The sequence below is a fragment of the Ictalurus punctatus genome, chromosome 7 (genome assembly GCF_001660625.3).
Source record: "Ictalurus punctatus breed USDA103 chromosome 7, Coco_2.0, whole genome shotgun sequence".
NCBI classification, from domain to species: domain Eukaryota; kingdom Metazoa; phylum Chordata; class Actinopteri; order Siluriformes; family Ictaluridae; genus Ictalurus; species Ictalurus punctatus.
Genome location: NC_030422.2, coordinates 10,449,980 through 10,472,765, shown reverse-complemented (window position 1 = coordinate 10,472,765; position 22,786 = coordinate 10,449,980). Strand labels below are relative to the sequence as shown.

The window sequence follows — 22,786 nt, the reverse complement described above, 5'->3', positions numbered from 1 at the left end:
ACTTCCATGATCACTGATACATGAATATGCAACTGTCTGTCTACTATTTCATCAAAAAAATTACGTCTACTCCTTTTACTTTTGCAGTCAGCCGCCAGGTCAGTCATTACCCCAATTGTGATCCCTACCCCAACAACTATTACCGAGTCATGCAATGGTCATTAAAAATTAAGAGGGAAACATTTGATGTGTAGTGGTGTTTGCGCACCTGGCAACCTTTCTGCATGATAGGAGAGGTTTATTAGGCTATCTAGAGTGTTCTGTAGCATATAAGGTGTCTTCTAGTTGTAGGAAATGCTACACAAGACGGGGCAAAAACGTGCCGAGTGAAGAATTAACCAACAGTTTATGTCCTGTAAATGTAGATGGTGCATGTGACCGTCTCTGAGGGGTAAGTCTGCTACGAGTGCGAGAGAGAGGTGTGGGTTACTGTATTAGACCAAAGATAAAAAGATTGATCAACAGAAGTTAAATTGAAGGGTGTACGGGAAGGTGGAGCTTAACCAATTCTTTGCTTTATGTGATGCTTTTAATAGTTTTTATTTATTTAGTATTGAGCATTATCACGTGCATCGAAAGATCTGTAAGTGTGTACGAGAAGAGTATAAGTACCTTTTCTTCTAACATACCTTGTTGCTTTGGTGGTACTCTCAAACATACTCTACCTTATTTAGTATGCATCTTCTACAATGAAAGGTGCACCTTTTAAAACATTACTCTAAAGCTAATTGTGGCCCATGTGCATGCCTTTTAAATCTTAAAAGATAAATATGTATGTTTTCAGCTGAAAGATGGATATTTAAAGGTACAAAAAAATAAGGGCTCTGCCCTAGCAACATGGTTGAGTACCCTTTCTCATGAGAGGTGTAGTAAGAAGTATGGACTGAACTTCGAATTATATTTAGATAAACTTTGGCTGTATAGTGTTTACAGCCTGGGAAATCCTAAATCCAATTTGACACCAGGTTAAGTGTGTCTTGTGGTTCTCTGTTTAAATTTAAATGAAACGGCATACTCCCTTTTGACACCACTGACAATTCAGGACGAGGAAAAATTCTGAATAATTCATAGACGCGCCAGTGCACGATAGTTGTTTCTGTCAGCAGGTGGAGTTAAAATTGACTTAAGAAGTTCATAGTAACCATAGAAATGTTTTGTATCAAGTTGCTGATCCTTTGTTTTACAGTGTTGTCATTCAGAAGAGCGTTAATCGTCAACCATGTATGGACGAGGTAGGATATGACCTGAAACAGTACTAGAAATCATTGCTAGTTGAGGAGAGAGAACTTTTGGACAGCAGTTTTTGTGTGTGGGTTTTTTTTTTTTTTTTTTTTTTTTAATTTAAAGTTCATATCCACTTCTCAATATAACTATCCATGTATTTATTAAAATAAAAAATTTAAATACCACTGAAACACCTTTATAATTTCTCTTAGCCATTAAATGAGGCAATTTGCCTTTCAAGCAAAGTTTCTAAGTTTCTGGTTGTAGCTTGTTATTGTGCAAGCTTGTTTCAACAGACTCATAAAATCACTGCAAATGGAGCAATTACAGGAAGTATAGGCATGAGAGGTGCCAAGTTGCTGTCAAATTCTAGGAAGTTCATGATTCAGCTCACCAAATAATACAATTTGAAGGAACTTCCAACTGATGTTGTGACATCCTTACCATGTGACAAAATTACTCGATTTATCTCTTACCTCAACTGTAGCATAGAAGCAAATATACAGTGAGGGGAAAAAAGTATTTGATCCCCTGCTGATTTTGTACGTTTGCCCACTGACAAAGAAATGATCAATCTATAATTTTAATGGTAGTTGTATTTGAACAGTGAGAGACAGAATAACAACAAAAAAATTCAGAAAAACGCATGTCAAAAATTTTATAAATTAATTTGCATTTTAATGAGGGAAAAAAGTATTTGACCCCCTCTCAATCAGAAAGATTTCTGGCTCCCAGGTGTCTTTTATACAGGTAACGAGCTGAGATTAGGAGCACACTCTTAAAGGGAGTGCTCCTAATATCAGCTTGTTACCTGTATAAAAGACACCTGTCCACAGAAGCAATCAATCAATCAGATTCCAAACTCTCCACCATGGCCAAGACCAAAGAGCTCTCCAAGGATGTCAGGGACAAGACTGTAGAACCTACACAAGTCTGGAATGGGCTACAAGACCATTGCCAAGCAGCTTGGTGAGAAGGGGACAACAGTTGGTGCGATTATTCGCAAATGGAAGAAGCACAAAAGAACTGTCGATCTCCCTTGGCCTGGGGCTCCATGCAAGATCTCACCTCATGGAGTTGCATTGATCATGAGAACAGTGAGGAATCAGCCCAGAACTACACGGGAGGATCTTGTGAATGATCTCAAGGCAGCTGGGACCATAGTCACCAAGAAAACAATTGGTAACGCACTACGCCGTGAAGGACTGAAATCCTGCAGCGCGCGCAAGGTCCGCTGCTCAAGAAAGCACATATACATGCCCGTCTGAAGTCTGCCAATGAACATCTGAATGATTCAGAGGACAACTGGGTGAAAGTGTTGAGGTCAGATGGGACCAAAATGGAGCTCTGTGGCATCAACTCAACTCGCCGTGTTTGGAGGAGGAGGAATGCTGCCTATGACCCCAGAACACCATCCCCACCGTCAAACATGGAGGTGGAAACATTATGCTTTGGGGGTGTTTCTCTGCTAAGGGGACAGGACAACTTCACCGCATCAAAGGGACGATGGACGGGACCATGTACCGTCAAATCTTGGGTGAGAACCTCCTTCCCTCAGACAGGGCATTGAAAATGGCTCGTGGATGGATATTCCAGCATGACAATGACCCAAAACACACGGCCAAGGCAACAAAGGAGTGGCTCAAGAAGAAGCACATTAAGGTCCTGGAGTGACCTAGGCAGTCTCCAGACCTTAATCCCATAGAAAATCTGTGGAGGGAGCTGAAGGTTCGAGTTGCCAAACGTCAGCCTCGAAACCTTAATGATTTGGAGAAGATCTGCAAAGAGGAGTGGGACAAAATCCCTCCTGAGATGTGTGCAAACCTGGTGGCCAACTACAAGAAACGTCTGACCTCTGTGATTGCCAACAAGGGTTTTTAAACCAAGTACTAAGTCATGTTTTGCAGAGGGGTCAAATACTTATTTCCCTCATTAAAATGCAAATTAATTTATAACATTTTTGACATGCGTTTTTCTGGATTTTGTTGTTGTTATTCTGTCTCTCACTGTTCAAATAAATCTACCATTAAAATTATAGACTGATCATTTCTTGGTCAGTGGGCAAACGTACAAAATCAGCAGGGGATCAAATACTTTTTTCCCCCACTGTATATTATCGCCTTTGGTTTCTTTGGGTTATTTAGACACGTAAGCCAGTATTTGATTACAATTCCAACCTCCAACTTGGATGCCTGACCTGTAGTGGTATGAAGAGGTTGTTGGTGATGGTGATGTTGGAAGCATTTCAAAGAATTGAGGTTTACTTGAAGGCAGCTGAAGGGGCCAAACCACAAATCTCAAATTCTTGCCATTCAGAGAGGCTGGTAAAGCTTCTTCAATTAAAGAACCCAAGAACTGCTTACGAATCACAGGAAAAGCTTGATCGATCAACCGATACTGCAAAAAATGAGCCGTATTTATTCACCCTGCACACCTGAAATGCTATTAAATACTTGATGCTGTGGACTTGTTAATAATCTCGTGATCATATTTTCCTCCGAATACCCAATTCTCTTCATTAGAAACTGGGCTAGCGCATATACACAGAAGTAGCAGAGAGCCAGTCTTCAAGATTCTGACACTCGGTTTCAGGAAAGTGTATTAAATACATCATATGCTGTACGAGCCAAAGCCAAGAACAAATCTCATGCCTGCAAGATGTTTGCCTCACCCTTGAATTTCCTGGTATTTGAAAGCAGTTTGGGAGGATCCTCCTGAAAACCTGTGCAAGATTTTACAGAAAATATAAGCTGTTTACAATGAACCTGCCAAATTCACTGTTTTATTTTTCTTCTTCTTTTCATTCTTACTTTAATTCATGAGCTGCTGAAATCAGGAACCTACTGCATAAAGGACATATGGCTTTAACTGTTGTTCATTATTGACATTGGACAACCTATTTACTCCTAAAACACCAAGGAAAATGAAACTGCAATTATATTTCCATAAAAGTATGATCGATCACTGGTTTATATTCCATATTTCATGGCTCTTAGTAGTAAAGGAAGGTAGATCATGCTAACCTTCCCTAAACCTTTATATTTGATCCATCAGGAGAACTTCCGGGACCTACAGGCACCGTACCCATAAACCCGGGTGAGTCAGGTGTTAACAGTATATGTTCATTTACTGTATGTTGATCCATTAATGGTCTTGCTCGACTCCTTGTCATTAGACTTCAGGTCTAAGATTTTGGTTCTGTTTTTATGCACCAATAAACTTCAAAAACCTGTCATATAAGAACACTGCCAATAAGTACAGATTGAGCTGTAAAGCTACTGAAAATGGTGCCAATGGTGTAATTCTTCATTGGCAAGCAAATCTGACACTGTAACCTTGGTGGTAAATCACCTCGCATGACTCAGGTAGCCCTGGATTAAATTGCTGCATCCTACCAACGACACTTTATTCATTAGTCTATAGGGAAATCCAACTACACGTTGGTATTAGTGTGGGCCTGTTTTGTCTTTCCTTCACATTCGGTCTTTATTCCTTCTAGTTTCATTAATGTCCTACCATTTTATTATCTCCTCTCGTCTAATGTATATTGAATTTCCTTTTCTTGTTGTAAAAACCTTGCCTCAGAACTCGGCGGTTGCTTGTTCAAATCCGGCTTGTCTGCACTCTCGGTACGTTGCGTTGCACGAGAGCCGTTGACGTGGTTGGGTGTGAAGGAAAGGGTGCTTGAACCCCATCAAATGTGGAGGTGATGGGGTGAAATCCCAATATTGCACTAGGATATGGGGCCCTTCTCAAGTCTGCCTCTGACATGTCCCCTCTCACTGTTGCTACTCAGACCTTCAGTGCTCATATCCTTGAGACGCGTACAGGGTTTTGATCCAGCAACCGCCTGACCCAGAGGCAAATCTCCTCCAATTGAGCCACATTTTGCTTCATTAAACATCTTTGTTCCAAATAAGGTCCAAGATTTAATTTGGATTTTTTTCCCATTTGTACTTCATCCAAAAGTAATTCAAGCTAGCTAATGCACTTCATTGAAAATCGACTTGCTTACAGTTACAAAGAATGAGCCCAGTAGTGTGCATGTGTGCACGCTTCATTGCTGTTATTTAAATCGGGGGGAATGAAACACATGTTTGTGATGTTGCTTCCTCATTTCAGTGTCAATACATAACATTTGTTCTACTGTAGTTTTCAAACATGACAGCCTCTATAATTTACACACACAATGAGAGAATTTTTTATATATATATATATATATATATATATATATATATATATATATATATATATATATATATATATATATATATATATATATAAAATACAGTATCTCACAAAAGTGAGTATACCCCTCACATTTTTGTAAATAATAGTGATCACTTGAAGTTCAACATGGCACCTCATGGCATAGAACTCTCTGAGGATGTGAAAAAAGAATTGTTGCTCTACATAAAGATGGCCTAGGCTATACGAAGATTGCCAAGACCCTGACACTGAGCCGCAGCACGGTGGCAAAGACCATACAGTGGTTTAACGGGACAGCTTCCACTCAGAACAGGCCTCGCCATGGTCGACCAAAGAAGTTGAGTGCACATGCTCAGCGTCATATCCAGAGGTTGTCTTTGGGAAATAGACATATGAGTGCTGCCAGCATTGCTGCAGAGGTTGAAGGGGTGGGGGGTCAGCCTGTCAGTGCTCAGACCATATGCCGCACACTGCATCACATTGGTCTGCATGGCTGTCGTCCCAGAAGGAAGCCTGTTCTAAAGATGATGCACAAGAAAGCCCGCAAACAGTTTGCTGAAGACAAGCAGACTAAGGACATGGATTACTGGAACCATGTCCTGTGGTCTGATGAGACCAAGATAAACTTATTTGGTGCAGATAGTGTCAATCGTGTGGTGGCAACCAGGTGAGGAGTACAAAGACAAGTGTGTCTTGCCTACAGTCAAGCATGGTGGTGGGAGTGTCATGGTCTGGGGCTGCATGAGTGCTGCCGGCACTGGAGAGCTACAGTTCATTGAGCGAACCATGAATGCCAACATGTACTGTGACATACTGAAGCAGAGCATGATCCCCTCCCTTCGGAGACTGGGCCGCAGGGCAGTATTCCAGCATGATAACGACCCCAAACACACCTCCATGACGACCACTGCCTTGTTAAAGAGGGTGAAGGTGATGGACTGGCCAAGCATGTCTCCAGACCTAAACCCTATTGAGCATCTGTGGGGCATCCTCAAACGGAAGGTGGAGGAGCACAAGGTCTCTAACATCCACCAGCTCCGTGACGTCATCATGGAGGAGTGCAAGAGGACTCTAGTGGCAACCTGTGAAGCTCTGGTGAACTCCATGCCCAAGAGGGTTAAGGCAGTGCTGGAAAATAATGGTGGCCACACAAAATAGTGACACTTTGGGCCCAATTTGGATATTTTCACTTAAGGGTGTACTCACTTTTGTTGCCAGAGGTTTAGACATTAATGGCTCTGTGTTGAGTTATTTTGAGGGGACAGCAAATTTACACTGTTACACAAGCTGTACACTCACTACATACATTGTAGCAAAGTGTCATTTCTTCAGTGTTGTCACATGAAAAGATATAATCAAATATTTACAAAAATGTGAGGGGTGTACTCACTTTTGTGAGATACTGTGTGTGTGTGTGTGTGTGTGTGTGTGTGTGTGTGTGTGTGTGTGTATGTATGTGTATATATATATATATATATATATATATATATATATATATATATATATATATATATATATATATATATATATATATATATATATATATAATAAATGAGAGAGTGAGTGTTCTAGCTAAGGCTGTAATATTAACCATTCTAAAGTTTCTACCACAGCTTACTGCACCGATCCTCACGACAACTCTTTCTCAAATGGACAGATTCCCCTGCCACCAGGTGCATTTCCATCACAGTTTGTTGCGTACACAGGTTGCTGTAATGACAAATTTAAAGTCCAGTAATCCTTTCCTGCAGGATTTGTTCCCCATCAGGTACCTGCGATGATGGCCTTTCCACCAGGTACATTTAAAAACAAAAAAAGCATTATGTCGACTTTCTGCACCTTCAGTCACAGAGAGTGCACTCAGTGTTTGTGTTTACGCCAGGATATGTGCAACGTCAGATTCCCACGATAATGCCCGTCCCTCAGAGACCACCTGGATGCCCGCCTGGACTGGAGTACTTAACCCAGGTGAGGGACTATGTAAGTCATAATCTCAGCGGAACAATGCTCAAACAATGCAGAAATGCCGCGTAACTATAAACGGATTTTAAAAAAAACTACGCCCGTCAATAAATCGAATGTTGTAACTGTCGGCAAACTGCCGTGGAATAAAACACTTCGGAAGGTGAAGTTATTTTCTATTGCGTCCGTCGTTGATTGTATTTCTAAACCAGCATGCCCTCCAGTGTGGTGTTCCTTACTTTGAAGTGTTAATCACACTATAATCGCACACAGGTTGACCAGCTCCTTGTGCATCAGAAGGTGGAACTGATCGAAGGTAGAGAATAAACCGAGTCTTAATTCAGTTACTAAACACAACACCATACACGGAAGTGAAACTTGTGTTTCTGTCTCTTTTTTTTTCTTCTTCTTCTCTCCAAGCTATTTTCGGCTGGGAGACCAACAACCAGTATGTTGTGAAAAATAACGTGGGACAGCAAGTGTTGCTTGCGGTCGAAGAGAGTGACGTTTGTACGCGGATAGTCTGCTGTTCCGGGCGCTCGTTCACCATCCATGTCCGGGACAACATGGGGCAGGAAGTGCTCACTCTCACACGGCCTTTAAAGTGCAGCAGCTGCTGGTTTCCATGCTGCCTGCAGGAAGTACGTGAGGCTCTTCGGTTAACGGCCTTACACAGGCTACGAATTACATTTCCAGATTTATAAATAAATAAATCTGTGCAATAAATGTGCAAAGTAAAAAATCTGTGGATTATATTACACCCCTTAGAATGCACTACTTTTTAAAAATGCACTCAGGGACGAACTGAAGTAGCTAAACTGAAATGACTGATTCTGAAACTGAGTGCATGCAGCATGGAAGCTCCTATCTGTCAACAAATCCCTAGCTCATTATAACTCAATAACTGCACTTTCCCTGGATGGAGGATGTGCTACAGCAGTGTCGGCCATGTTCAACTTGTGATTACTAGCGGTCATGCTTGTATTGGAGAGCAATGCTGATTCCAAAATAGCAAAGTTGTGGTTGAATTGAGTAGTGTTACTTCAACGTCAACCACAATTTTGCTTTACCCACCACCCTTCCTTTAAATAGGGGAAACATTCAAATGAGGTAGTAAGAATGAATGGATATAGTGTTACATCATTTACATACAGACTAAGACACAAGTGTGTAGCGAACTAGGTTAGCTTCACTACCAGGTCCACTTCTGCAACAAAACACCCTTTCTGTAAAAGTTTTGTTTCCTCTTCTGACTCAATAAATACTAAACCAGCCATGGTAAAATTTATAGTATATCTGTAGTATTTTTACCTATCTAGTCATCCTAGCAACTCATTTGGAGCGGTAGATTTAATTCTGATTAAGTATTTATTTATTTATTTTTTAAATTAGTCTAATTTGGAGTAATACCGGTTACTGGTTATATAACGTGAGCATTGGGGCAGCATGATTCGTCCCCTAATGGCCCTCTCTTTGCACTTGTTGCAATTCCCATTTTTGACCACTAGGTGTAATAGTAACTCTATTCAAATCTATGGAACATTAACTTAAATCTAGTAAACAGAACTAAAGTTTTGTGAATTTTTTTTTTAATAACTTTTTGCAACACCTTGATGCAATATCACTTAAATGAGTAAGACCCTTAAAATCTCATTCATACCTTTTTTTTTTTTTTCTGTCTGTATTGTAGAGCACAGGTTTTGACACTCTTGAGGTTTCCTGTTTACTGTAGTCATGACTGTGGTTGAGGTTTCATCCTTTCCATGGTATTTCTTAGCTTTCAGTTTGACCAATCCCCCTTCCTCTCTTGTTTCTGCTCTTATTTCTTTCTATCTCTGATCTCGTATTCCTACTAAGCCTGAACTTTAATGGCTCATGGTTTACGACAGCACTACACAGTTATAATGTCGTCTGTTTTACAGAGAATTGCCATTTCTAGCTACATATGAAATACACTGTGTGTTTCAGCTCGAGGTCCAGGTCCCTCCTGGCACTGCCATTGGATATGTGATGCAGGACTGGCACCCGTACCTCCCCAAGTTCACCATCAGGGATGAGAGAAAGAGAGCAGTGCTGCGGATCGTCGGACCTTTCTGTGACTGTAACTGCTGCTCAGACGTTGTTTTTAAGGTTCTGTCTGTTGCAAGTTACTGTAGTACATCACACCAGAGGCATTAAATACCACATCTGGACTGCACTTCTCCTGCTTTAACACTGTGTAACTGTATTACATCAGTCTGGACACTAGGAACTACAACTTTTGGAATGTGTAAATAAATAGATAAATAAATAAATAAACATTTAGGTGAATTATATCTTTAAAACATTTAGGTGAGGTGCATCTCGTTGTGAGCCTGCTACAGCCTTTAGAATGTAAAAATGTGGGTTTTTTTTAAATGACTTTTGTATGTTAAAAGTTATGTCATTTTAATTAATGCGTGGACAATGTCAACGTTTTAACTACATTGGTTGAATTGCCAGACGGTCCCTTAGGCAACTTGGGTGAGATTTTGCCAATACCATTGAATTGTGAGCCTGCTACAGCCTTTAGAATGTAAAAATGTGCACTTTTAAATGACTTTTGTGTGTTTATAGTTATGTCATTTTAATTACTGCGTGGACAGCGTTCACATTCCGGGCTGGATCTAGGCACTAGGGTGGTCCGAGCCCAGCCAAATAAAAGTCTTGCCCACGCAATAAAAACTTGGGCAAAGACCTCATTAACCTTTTTATTTTTTTACCATTCGTGTATTGGTTAAAAGCACTCCGTATGTTGAGAACTTTGAGGAAGGGCTGTAGATCTGGACAACCAATCACAAAATAATGCAAGAAAATTGCAGTATTTTCTACGTTTTTATTGGCTGAAAGCAAATGCATGTTCCATGCTCATGAGACGGCTTCAGTCTGTCCACCCTCTTTAGCTTGCAAGAACCAGACCTGTTGACGTTTTAACTCAGTTTGTGGAATTGCCAGACGGTCCCTTAGGACCCAGTCAGAACATTCTGTGAGCATGCTGCAAAACAAAATAACTCCGACTCAAAAAATAACACTGCAAGAAACTGTAAATGAGGCATATTTGAAATCTTTTACATTTTTGAGCAAAAATGGGGTTTCAGCATAATTAATGAGTAATTTAATAGTCAATATGAAAACACAAAATTAATGAACGCGTCGTCATTTGCATTTTGCTTTTCAAGTTTGAAACCAAAAATGAATGAACGTACACGGACCGATTTTATATATTTTATATTTTTTAAAATTTTGAGATTTTATTTTGGCATTTTCAGATTTTTGGGGGGTTTTTTGCATTGTGATATTTCGTTTTGGCATTCTGAGATTTATGAGATTTTATTTAGGCTGTTTAAGATTGTATTTTGGCATATTCTAGTTCTTGAAAACCTTCTAGTGTTTGTTCAGGGTTTAGCTTGAATACCTCATTTTAGTAAGTGCAGGATCCACAATTATCCAAATGAACTATTTACACATTGCATACTATATATAAATTCACGAGATTCTGTGTACGATGCTCAGCCTATGACGTAATCATTCCTTTTTTTTTCCTTCTTTTTTTCTGTGTCCCCCCGATAGGTGACGTCCCTGGACGAGGCTTTGGTAATTGGTAGGATAAGCAAACAGTGGGCAGGCTTGGACACTGAAATGTTTACGGACGCAGATCATTTCGGTGTGCAGTTTCCCATGGATCTGGACGTTAAAATCAAGGCTGTTGTGTTGGCCGCTTGTTTCCTCATTGTAAGTGTCGTTTCACTGCGTATTAATGTGGATATGAATATAAACAGTGTAAAAGAAACTATTGGGTTTTTTTTATTTCATTTTTGGTTGTTTTTTTGTTTTTTCTTTGACAGGATTTCATGTTTTTCGAGCATTCACCAAATCAAGACTAACATTCATATTAATAAAGGAAATGTCACAGAGTATTGTTTATTTAATCATATACATGTATGTATGTGACTTTGACACTTTATTGAATTATTAGTTTATTAATTTATCCACACTCCCATTGCTACAAAATAGTACACAGGCAAATTTCTATTTCAGTTCTTTTTTTTTTTTTTTTTTTTTTTTGGGTAACAGTCGTTGTCACAAGGCAACGTTATAGAAATCTGACCCTAGGCCCTGAACTCAAGGGAAGCCGAAAGTGCCAGTGAGAACCCGTGTCTGTTTGGGTAGTGAGTACAGAAACATGCCTCGATATGTAGAAAACTAGACAGCTTAAAATGACACCTGCATACATCATTTCATATGTTTTGTGATCTGGTGAGTATAAATGGGGGCATAGTGTACGGTTTCAACAACTTTTTTCACACTCATCAAACCATTCTGTCAATTCCGGACCACGCCCATCGGGAACAATAACTTATTCAGCCATTATAAAGTGTGGTGTTGCTTTGCAAACATATATCTACTAAAACCATCCATGAAGCACCACTGAGCAGATATTTGGGTGGTGGATCATTTCATGTTATTCTCTCTCTCTCTCTCTGTGTGTGTGTGTGTGCCTGTGGGAGTGAACCATTTGTTTAATGGACGTCCTCTATGACTTCATATCCACTGATTGCATTATATGTCCATTTGGCTTTAACTGGATTTGAATGATATCTTGTTCCTGCTTGGTGCTCCATGTTCTCTGCAGTGTACTTACTGACATTTCCTATTGAAGGAGTGAATTCGGCTGCGTGTTTAGAAATCGCACTTTGTACAACTGTGTGTGGTTTATAGAGGTCAATATAATGTGTGTATGTGTGCGAGTGCGTGCATGTGTGTGGGTTTGGGTGGTGTAACAAAATATGCTCCGCCTAGGTCCCTAGGTGAACATCACTTATCATTATCGATAGTATAAACGGTAGCTAGCTAGGTAACTTATCCAGATGCTGTTGGGCTAGGGTTAAGTAATTTGATATGTTCCCTAACTAGCGGGCTAACTCGTTAACTTGTACATGTTTCTTCTCATTTCTTGTATGTAGGGGAGCCTATAGGGCATTTGCGTCTGGTTTTCTCCAATGGAAAGGCAGCTTTATGTTTGCTTGCACTCAGGGGCACCCTATAGGGCCCTGCTTCATGTTTTCTTGGAGCCTATAGGGCACCACACCACGTATTTTCCGCTGCAATGATACCCATTCGGGCACTTCATTGTGTTTCTTTACATGTAGACGCATCTATAGGGCACTGTGGCTGGTATCCCCCCATTGGAAGTACACCCTCATCGTGTTTTCTCGCACATAGCAGCACCCTAAAGGGCAGTGCATCATGTATTTTTTTTTCTGCAAGGGCACCCTTGATGGCACTTCTATCTATCCATCCATCCATCCAATGTTTTTCTATTTGAAGGGCACTGTGGCTGGTTTTCCCCCATTGGAAGGGCACCCTCCTCATGTTTTCTCACACATAGCGGCACCCTATAGGGCACTGCATCATGTATTCTTCACTGGATGGACAGCCTGGAGAGCACATTATCGTGTTTTTATTTGCAAATAGTGTAACCCAGAGGGCACATCATGTGTCCTTCATTAGAAGAGTACCCATTAGGGCACTTCATAATTTTTTTTCTCACACACAGTGGAAGCTTATAGTGCAGTGCATCATGTATCATATTCTCTCTGTAAGGACAAAGATCGCACATCCATCCATCTTTTTCCATTTGAATGGTAGTCATTAGGGTGCTTCATCGTGTTTTCTCCATTGTAAGGGCACACTAGAGGGTACTTTATCACTTTATACCTTCCATATTGGTACCCAAGAGGGCACTTGCACTGTGTTTATTGTGAACTGAGCCATAAATCCACCCTCCAGCTGCCAGGGATTATACACAATAGTAAAATGTACTACTGCAGTGAACCATATAGTCAAACACTCTAACAAAAGTATCAATGGCTCGTTACCTTCAACCCTTACACACTAAAGTTTGTAAAAGAAATTTATTTGTAACCTTGTTTTGGTTAACAAATTACAGGTTATAAATAATAGATTTATAATTGTGACCGATTCAGAATTATTTCATTCTAGATCGATGAATTTGGAACGTGGCAGAAATTCGAATCGACTCGTCACATGCTCAAGTTATTAAACATTATAACCAATATGGGAAGGTTAAAGTCCTGGGCTCCGCACTTACTTTTGTAGCTATACACTTTTACTCTTTAGTTTTATTGTAGTCAATGTTTAATTCATAGTAGAGTGAAAAACTGAGTAATAATATCCTACTTATGTAAACACACACACACCCACAAACACCATTTCTCCTAGGATTTCCTTCACCATTGCTGGAGCTACCTCCGTTGTCAGGTGTCATATGATCTTAAAGAGCTTAAACAAACACACGCGTACACAAAACTCAGCACCCGGCAGGTGTTTCTGGAAAGGGAAAAGTAAAGGAATGACGACAGACGGATATGTACAGTGTTTTTGTAGAAATGTATAGTCTATAGTTATAGCCTATAGTCTAGAGTTACCATCTCCACCCCTTTCTTGTGGGAGCTACCCTCCAGTTCCTGGTGCAAAGCGAGTGTTTAGGTAAGCCTCTCTCGCAGCTTTCCGGATTGCTATAACAGCAGAAGAGAGAGAGGGGCAACGTCATGAGCGTATGGTGGAAACCTACCAGTCGTGGTGTTACTCGTCATCATTCTACTCTGCTCTCCAAACCGAATCTACTGAGTAAAAGGTGCGTGATTTATTAATTTACCCCCCTGCACACATTCAACAACACTTTTATAGTTAATCAAGAGTGCACAATGTGTTTAGTATGTTCTTGTCCAATAAATGGTAGACATTTTGGTGAACTGACTTGGAGCGCTCATTTGAAAAGCTTGTCCAAGCTATGAATTCATTAGCGTGGGATTTGCATTAGTATCTCCGGGTATACTTTGCACTGATTTCAAATCAGTTTTAGGAATTCAGTAGATAATATCACCTAATGCATTTAAAGATGGTTTTTATTGACTCTCATGCCGTAAAAATGTTGGTAACGCTTTACATAAACCAACACAAGCTGTGAACTTCAGCATTGATACACATACATCATTAACTCACACTCAATAGATTTTAAAAAAAAATCTAAGCAATAAGCACAGTGATTTAATATCTGACCATTTATGTGGAGTTTTCGCTGTAAATTGAACGACCGGTTCTAATACGCTGTCGTATTTATAGCAACAGATTTGTATGGTGTACCTAAAACGGAACAGTTTATTGTTTAAAGTGTTCTTTATCAATTGAAATGTCGTCAGTGCTTTTTTGTAACAGCCAGTACGTTTTCCGACACGTGAAAGTCTTCAGGGCAGAGGTGTTTGTGGTTTCGAAGCTAGATACCCAGCTACAGCATGCACATAAAAATAATCCTTAGCAGTGCTTGCACTTTGTTTTTGTTGTTTTGTTTTACGATTATAAAATATGGGCTAATAAATACAGAGTGTAGAAGGCGATGTCTGTCTATTCTGCCGTTCTAAAATCTCATTTACAGTGCAAAGGAATGGAAAATGAACTCTTGCGATAGAACGGGAAGCTATCGTGAGGCAACACCTAACTAAAGTGTAGGGGAAAAGGGGGAAAGAATATTACGCAAGTATGCAAAAACTATTCCAAATCGATGCAAAACTTGAGAACGCAAAAGCTGTGCTGTAGCTGTGTGTGGAATAGATCGTGGTCATTGGAGTTCTTGTGAATCGTGAGAAAGCTCTATCGAATGCATCTTTAAATATATACCCAGTGTTAATTAGGCTACCACTCGGTATGATTCTTTAGTAATTTGTTTTCATGGGGAAAATAAAATTACCTAGTACTTGACCCCACTGATAGCCATGGTCACGTCATAACAGTAACTCCTCTTCACATCATCACTGTGCCATTGATTCCTTTCCTATAACCGAACACGCCCAAGTGTTTCATTCCTGTCGCTTTGGTAACGGTGCATTTATTTATTTATTTTTCCTCACTTCATGATTTACCCCATATAACCCTTTAATATACGATATCCAGGTCCACACTATAATAGTAAATCTATTATGGTTAAAGTTAGGTCTTGGGGACGGGGATATTAGACATGGGTATTCCTACAAATTCGATGTTAGAGTTTTTAGAATTCAAAACATTGGCGTAACGGCACGATAATCTCCGGTGACCTTGTCCCGAGAAGAAAGGGGGGAGGAAAAAAAACCAAACAAACACAGGGGCATGCAAATTCTTAACAACCATTTTAGGAGTTAGATTTCATCAAGGCCTTGTTTCCCAGGCTTATCTCTTATCATCACTGACCCGTTTTTTTTTTTTTTTTTTTTTTTTTTTTTGAATGGGTAAATGAAAATCTACAGTCTGAGTTCACTTGTCAAGATTGATTTGAATTGATCAGCCATCCGCAATGAATGTAAAAATCACACGTGGTTAAATTCATATTAAATCAATCATACTGTGGAAAGATGGAGCAATAAATAAAAACTAAAAAAAGGCTAAAACCATATCATGAGCAAAAACCCTTCATTGCACAGCTCCAGCGTCATCCGTGTCTGAGCGGAGTTTCCACCTCGGTTTCCTCCAGGTGGTTTCTCTGGTTTCCTCCCACCACCCAAAAACACGCTGGTGGGTGGACTGCCTACACTAAACTGCCCCCCTAGGTGTGAACTGGCATCCAGGGTAAACTCCAGCGTCATACCTGGTGTTAATGCGATACAATCCAGATACACAAAACAACCCTGACCAGGAGGAAGTGCTTAATGAAGATGAATGATGATGCACGGTCAGCGTAATGCGACATTTAAGTAAGAAAGTACTGATACACATTATTATTAAAGCGACCGGGACGCAAAGACCAACAACTTTGGGCGGTTCCAAGTGTCGGCTCATGACAGATAACTCCACCAACCGCACAGACTCGGTGGGAATATCCTCGATGGCTTGAATCTACGTCCTTCAGCCTGTGACCTGGAAGTCGGCCAAAGTCTTTAAGGGCCATCTTTAAGAACGTATCAATTCTTCAAATGCTCAGAGAGGATATGGGCGGTTTTTAGTTCAGTTATTTCCAAAATACCTCCTAATCTACAGTTAACAAGGTTAGGGTTGCTTTGTTGGGATGAAACGAAACTCTTTTAAGGGTGCTCCTGGTGTGCTTTTGTTCATTATCTTTTGGGCTAGGTTATTTTTTTTGGCAACGTAAGCTTAAATAATCAGCCTTTCTCCATTTTGTGATGTTAAAGCCCACTTAGATGAACTCGAAGCGAAGCGTTTCAAGCAAAATGACCTTTCCTTAAGAAAAAAAAGAGAAAGACGTGTGTGTCGTGACAATAACATTCCCTCCATAGCCCAGTGGAAATGGCTGATTAAGTGTTAAAAAAAATAAAAATACAGACGACTGGATCTGGACTCCTTTCAAATCAGGATCCCATCAGGTCCTAGTGCTCTTCTACTCTCACAGCCACATTTATATGTATATATTTACATCTTGCTGTGTGAGAAACAGACCCTAGTGTAATAAACATATCATTTCCAACAGTGTGCACACTTCCCCACCCCCCCCACACAAACACTGTATTCAGTTTCCTATTATGAAACACCCCAAGCACTGAAAGGACCCCCTTTTAAACCTCCCAGCTCGGTTCCTCCTCCTTCCTCCTCAACACGAAAACATCTGGTTTCTGTGCTCCAAGTTCACGTTGAAACTGGCTACGACTTGACTCATTGTTTGTCCGTTACGGTATGCATCCTTTATCACTTGATGTATTTTTGCACTACGCTTCACATGATTTGCTTTTTGCTTCCCCACTTCTATCAGGATGCAGGAAATGGTGGCGTGACTTTCTGGTATTTCTTTGTTTCGACAGAAAGAAAAGTTCGACTGAAAGTCATGGATCCAGCTGGTAAGTCAGTTTAATAGCTCAGTCTGACTTCTCTGATTGTTACCTTTCATTTGATCTTTACTCACCCACCCTGATTTATTTGGTGGACTTTTTCCTAATATTTTTCAATAACCATACTATATTAGTCCAGAACTTTGTCTCAGACTTGTTTTGATTGCCCCTTAATCCTGAAGCTGTTTGTTGAGGTATGTTCTCTGAGACTCTGGGTTCTCCAATGTTGTTTCTATCTGATCCATCATTCAGTCAAAAACACTGGTCATTTTGCAGACAACTGCATTGATCTCCAACCGGGAAAAACCTTCTCCAATCCCAATTATGGACAAACGCCCGTCCCGCCAGGTATGAAGCTGAGTACGAACATGCGAGTCCACTACAAAGAAATGTTTCAGTTCCTTTGATGAACTAAATGAATGCATTTTATAGCAAAAGTTAGTATCATTCATTAAGAGTGCTAGTTATCTGAGGTAAGTCGATATGCAAGGAATAAAACACTTGGGGATGTGCTGTTATGGGGAAATAATCACCGACTGGATGGTGTGATGAAGAAAATTGACTTTTACAACCTGCACGTCATAGTTTTTATGAGTTTAGAGTTCTGTTTGTTGCTGTGGAAAGTTCTTGGTCGTGGATCTAGACCCTGTGTTATATGCAATATGCTTTTTATACGCTACATATATACATATAGTATACTGTAGGTTTTTTTTTAAGCTTGTATTTTACAAATAAATCCACCGTATTTGCAGGCTATGTGCCTCCTCAGGCTCCGGCGATGATGCCGGCTCCTCTGAGACCGGCCGGGTGTCCACCTGGGCTGGAGTACTTGACGCAGGTGAGGTTCTACGTTATTAATGTTACTAACATGTCAGCATGGTCTGCGAAGCTGTGATGGAAAATGAGAGCTGATTGTATCAGTGATGACTAAGCACCATCGTACTGCTATCAAAACTCTTCATGTGTACACAGCGTGTGAGCTTCTGATGTGAACGACGGTGTGTCACTTGACGCCATTAAAAAATGTGTGTGTGTGTTTGATTGTTCTGTATATGGGGACCAGATCGACCAGCTTCTCGTTCACCAGAAAGTGGAGCTGGCTGAAGGTGAGTGATAAAACACTTACTAATGGAAAGTGGCCTAATGTCTTCCACTTAAGCGGTGAAATCATTAGTGACCCAAGACATCATCTCTATTATTCCATTATAAAGCCACATGTCCCCCTCTGCAATCTTATCCCTTTTATTTAGCCAAAATGTGATCTTTAAAGCCAACGCGGCTAATGAAAACACAATTCCTTGCTATGTGACGCAGTTCTTTTAGGATGGGAATCTAACAACAAGTATCTGGTGAAGAACACACTCGGGCAGCAGGTCTTCTACGTGGCTGAGGAGAACGACTGCTGTAACCGGAACTGCTGTGGACCGCTCCGCTCCTTCGTCCTCCACATCCAGGACAATATGGGCCAGGAGGTGATCACGCTGACCCGACCTCTGCGCTGTGGCAGCTGCTTGTGCCCCTGCTGTCTGCAAGAGGTACTGCATGTTCTGTGTATTCGCCATTTTCAACATCATGATAGACTTCAGAAACCAGAACTTTACCCAGGAGGCATTGAAATGATGACTTGAAAAAATACTGGCAAGGGATGGCAGCTTTATAGCTGTTATAACGCAAGTGAACACATAATGAACGTACAACCTTTAAAAATTACTTTCAACAGATAAAATGTGTGATGTGTCATTTGTACATGAGTATAAGATTTTATAAGAGGAATAAAACACTATAAGGCTGGTATAGGAACCAAATCGTTAGAACATTTCAGTGGATGACATTATATATATATATATATATATATATATATATATATATATATATATATATATATATATATATTTTATTTCTTCCACTTTTTCTTTCAGCTCGAGGTGCAGTCTCCACCGGGCACTCCTATTGGGTACGTGGTTCAGTCGTGGCACCCTTACCTGCCCAAGTACACCATTCAAAACGAGAACAAGCAGGATGTTCTGAAGATCGTGGGACCTTGCTGCACCTTTAAATGTTGTTCCGATGTGAATTTTGAGGTATTTTTTTTAACCTATGCATATAATTATAATTCTAATAATAATAATACAATAGTAATAATTATTTGCATCCCATTAATATGATGAATGAGATCACCAGAGGCTCCACAGTAGTTGGTTAATTGCTCCTATAAAGAAGTCACTCGGGGCTTTAAGAATTTTCACGAGTCGTTCCTTTTTTTTTTTCTTTCTCATCTAGCCTTCTAGTTTTAAATATTATAATTTTATTGCAGCAGTTGTATACAGTGTCATGATCCTCTACACACAGAAACCCAACAGTGCCCTGACTGCTCTTGTAACAGACTTGCGGCAGTACGATAGGTTGTTTGTACTGATCGAAAATGCCCGGTGAGCCAATTTCCATTCCGCCGGCCGACGTGTGAATCAAAACAACAAATGTTCACACCGCTAATTACGTTAATGGATTTGGGTTTAATTAGTTAGTTTTAGAAGATACTATGTGTAACTATTAAGGTTTCTCATCAGAGCTAAAAAAAACAACAAACAAATGTTGGTGACAAATAAGAACTCTTACAAATACCGACCCTCAAGAGAAAAAGTACAAGCGACACAAGTGCCTCATCACTTTCTAGTGTGAATGTAGGGTTATCTAAAAAGCTAAAACTGAAGTATTGTGTTTTTATTTAATTTTTTTTACGTCAGGTTTTGTCGATGGATGAAACGGCGACTGTGGGCCGCATCAATAAGCAGTGGACAGGCTACTTACAAGAGGCTTTCACGGACGCCGACAATTTCGGGATCAAGTTCCCTCTGGACCTGGATGTGAAGATCAAGGCCGTGCTTCTCGGAGCCTGTTTTCTCATCGTGAGTGTTTATTTGTAACGATCTGTTAAACGAACACATGAGAAATGTATAAACGCTCCTTCATTTTTTCCCCCCGTATGACCCTCTGTAGGACTTCATGTTCTTCGAGAATAAACAGAATAAACAATGAGTGGGAGGTTCCTTCCTGTGTAAGTATTCGCATTTATATTTCAGAGTGTTGATTCGTCACGTCATGTGTCCGTTCTGAGTCTGCTTTTGTTTCTGTTCCAGTTTCCTCGGCGTGAATCGTCCGTGCTTCGTGTCTTCGCTGGACCTTACCCGCAACACCAAATACAACAGGAGAATATACTGTACATCTCTTTCTTACTACAAATATTCAGTGAATCTTTAATATACTGTGTATGTACATTGTGTATGGGACTTCTCATTTCTATGTGTTTTTTTTTTTTTAATTTAGTTATAAGCTCTAGATGGCACCATAGCGCAATTGTTCTGAGCAGCAGTCCGGATGTCATTGTCCCTTCACGCTGTTGTATCATTGTGTATACACTGTAAATGTCTGTCGTTTAAAGATAAGACCAAGCAGAAATTTTTGTAGAATCGCCACTAATTGGGCCACTTTTGGCACTTTGACCTTAACTGGTGCTCAGGAAGCCATTACAGTCTACATTACGATTACTCCAACTTTATCCAACAGAAACACCAAAGAACAGAGGTTTTGTGTTGAAAATGGACGACACTCAGCCTCTTAAAACTGCCGTGTTCCTAGGCTGACTAGAATAGAGTGGGGTTTTTTTTTCTTCTCCCAGAGAACAGTACGCAAGCCTGCATCCTGCCCTCATTCCATTTTTGGGCAAAACAACAGGGGTGTGACTTGGTTTGATCAATAATGGAGGATTCGTCTAACGGCGGCGCCTGGAGAGCCAGTCGTCCTCCAAATGAAAGGCCTGATTGATGCTCGTTTCACCTGACCCGCATCGCGCCATCTGTGGACTGTAGACTCTGATATAACTCGCTTCTAACGAAATGAAGAACGCTTTTGTACGTGCCCAAAAACAATCCCAGTTTGATCCTAGTGTCCGTTTTGGAAGTTCACACAAGAAAACAGGAAACATAACAGGCCAGATTGAACGCATAATCTCCTAATGACTTGTATACACCAAACTGGAACATAACCCAAACTAATCCAGCTCCTTGGTGGGTTGACCCTGATTGGATAAACACGTTCAGTCTCGGAAAAGGAATGAAAATGAAAGAACTCTTGCTATCTCTATTTTTTTATATAACTCTCTCTCTCTCTCTCTCTCTCTCTCTCTCTCTCTATATATATATATATATATATATATATATATATATATATATATATATATATATATATATATATATATATTCGCTAATACATATATTTTTAAATTCCTTGTCAATATACTGTAGGAACCGATATAAAGATTCCACTTTTGACATATTTTTGAGTGGAAATGCTTAGCAGCGTACTCCGGTGTGTCCGAATGAAGTTCTCCCATGCCTATGCCAAATGTGTGAAGGTTTGGCTCTTGCTTAATTGAAAAGTACGATGAAGTAAGGAGATGAAACGGCATCTCCAGTGTATGAATCCAGGAAGTTACTGCAGCGTACGTCAATAATAATAGTAGATGTAGTAAAAGTTAAGCGCAACACGCTTAATTTAAACATTTTGTTCAATATAATCAATAGAAACATGATGTTTTGGACAAAATGGTTGATAATGGAAAAACACCAGAACATTGAGTTAATTCGATGGTGTTCCAAAGTTGTTCTCCGGACATTTCTTCTCTTCATCGTTCACCCGACAACAACGAGCAATGCAAACGGAAATATCAAAGTTCTATCCATCGCTGATAAAGTGCAAGAAAAAGAGACGATCCTTCATTCTGATTAGGTCGAAGGTGCTCGACAGTCTATTTCAGACTATATCTACGTTTTCTTCTCAGTATTTCAGAATTTTAGAAGTCTTCATAATAAATATATATATATATGTATTTAAAGATACAGTTAAAAACGTATGTATTTTTCTTTGTTTATTTTAGTACATATACAGAGTCTAATCACACTTGAGTGTTTATTCTCAATGCATGTATCAAACAATAAAGATAAAAAGAAGGAAGACTCGGTTTTGTGGTCCTGTGTCGTCTTCTAGGCACTCCATGTAGACATACGGTATCACGGCGCTGTTGAATTCTGGAATCTGATTGGTCAGAAGGTAATCTGGGACGCACGTGGTATGTTCACAATTACATGTTCAAAACGTTATTCGTTTGTAGCACACCTAGTAACAGCATCTGTAAGCATCATCGACATATTCTTGTAGTATTGTATGAACTGGGTGAAACTGTCTACATATTAAGATCATTGCCAACAGGGACACGTAACATCATTTTTGACTACAATAACAACCGAATCTTATGTATAAAATTTATAAATGCATAAAAGTGTTTATTTAAACCAATAAGTTCATTGCATTTTAAGGAACCTGAACCACATTGTCCCCAAGTGACCAAACTATTTTTAATTGAATAAAAAAAAGATTCAAATAGAAGTAGCTTTACTTGATTTGAACTATCTTTCTTCTTGAGTTCTTCTTATTTATTTATTTATTTATTTATTTATTTATTTGGACAGTAATAGGCATCATAA

General features: G+C 39.8%; 2 protein-coding genes across 7 annotated transcripts; both read left to right on the top strand.

Moving 5' to 3' along the window:
• The first annotated feature begins 91 nt into the window (after positions 1-91).
• On the top strand, positions 92-14,071 carry LOC108267626 (phospholipid scramblase 1). Of its 3 annotated transcripts, none has more exons than XM_053681959.1 (10): positions 92-1,232; positions 4,279-4,320; positions 7,035-7,106; positions 7,185-7,229; positions 7,316-7,401; positions 7,669-7,711; positions 7,816-8,036; positions 9,364-9,525; positions 10,984-11,145; positions 13,888-14,071. In XM_053681959.1, the coding sequence occupies exons 1-10, from the start codon at positions 1,220-1,222 to the stop codon at positions 13,921-13,923; spliced, it is 882 nt and encodes a 293-aa protein (XP_053537934.1). In that variant the 5' UTR covers positions 92-1,219; the 3' UTR covers positions 13,924-14,071. The 3 variants fall into 3 exon arrangements, with proteins under 3 accessions (XP_053537934.1, XP_053537933.1, XP_053537935.1); XM_053681958.1 differs by lacking the exon at positions 13,888-14,071 and adding an exon at positions 11,259-11,328; XM_053681960.1 differs by lacking the exons at positions 7,669-7,711; positions 7,816-8,036; positions 13,888-14,071 and adding an exon at positions 11,259-11,328.
• Positions 13,934-22,263, top strand: LOC108267627 (phospholipid scramblase 1). 4 transcript variants are annotated; one of them, XM_017471894.3, is made up of 10 exons: positions 13,934-14,071; positions 17,220-17,255; positions 17,523-17,594; positions 17,999-18,084; positions 18,310-18,352; positions 18,561-18,781; positions 19,166-19,327; positions 19,991-20,152; positions 20,244-20,301; positions 20,384-22,263. In XM_017471894.3, the coding sequence occupies exons 2-9, from the start codon at positions 17,243-17,245 to the stop codon at positions 20,280-20,282; spliced, it is 798 nt and encodes a 265-aa protein (XP_017327383.1). In that variant the 5' UTR covers positions 13,934-14,071; positions 17,220-17,242; the 3' UTR covers positions 20,283-20,301; positions 20,384-22,263. The 4 variants fall into 4 exon arrangements, with proteins under 4 accessions (XP_017327383.1, XP_017327381.1, XP_017327382.1 ...); XM_017471892.3 differs by having other exon boundaries at positions 17,499-17,594; XM_017471893.3 differs by lacking the exon at positions 13,934-14,071 and adding an exon at positions 16,938-17,092.
• The last annotated feature ends 523 nt before the right edge of the window (positions 22,264-22,786 follow it).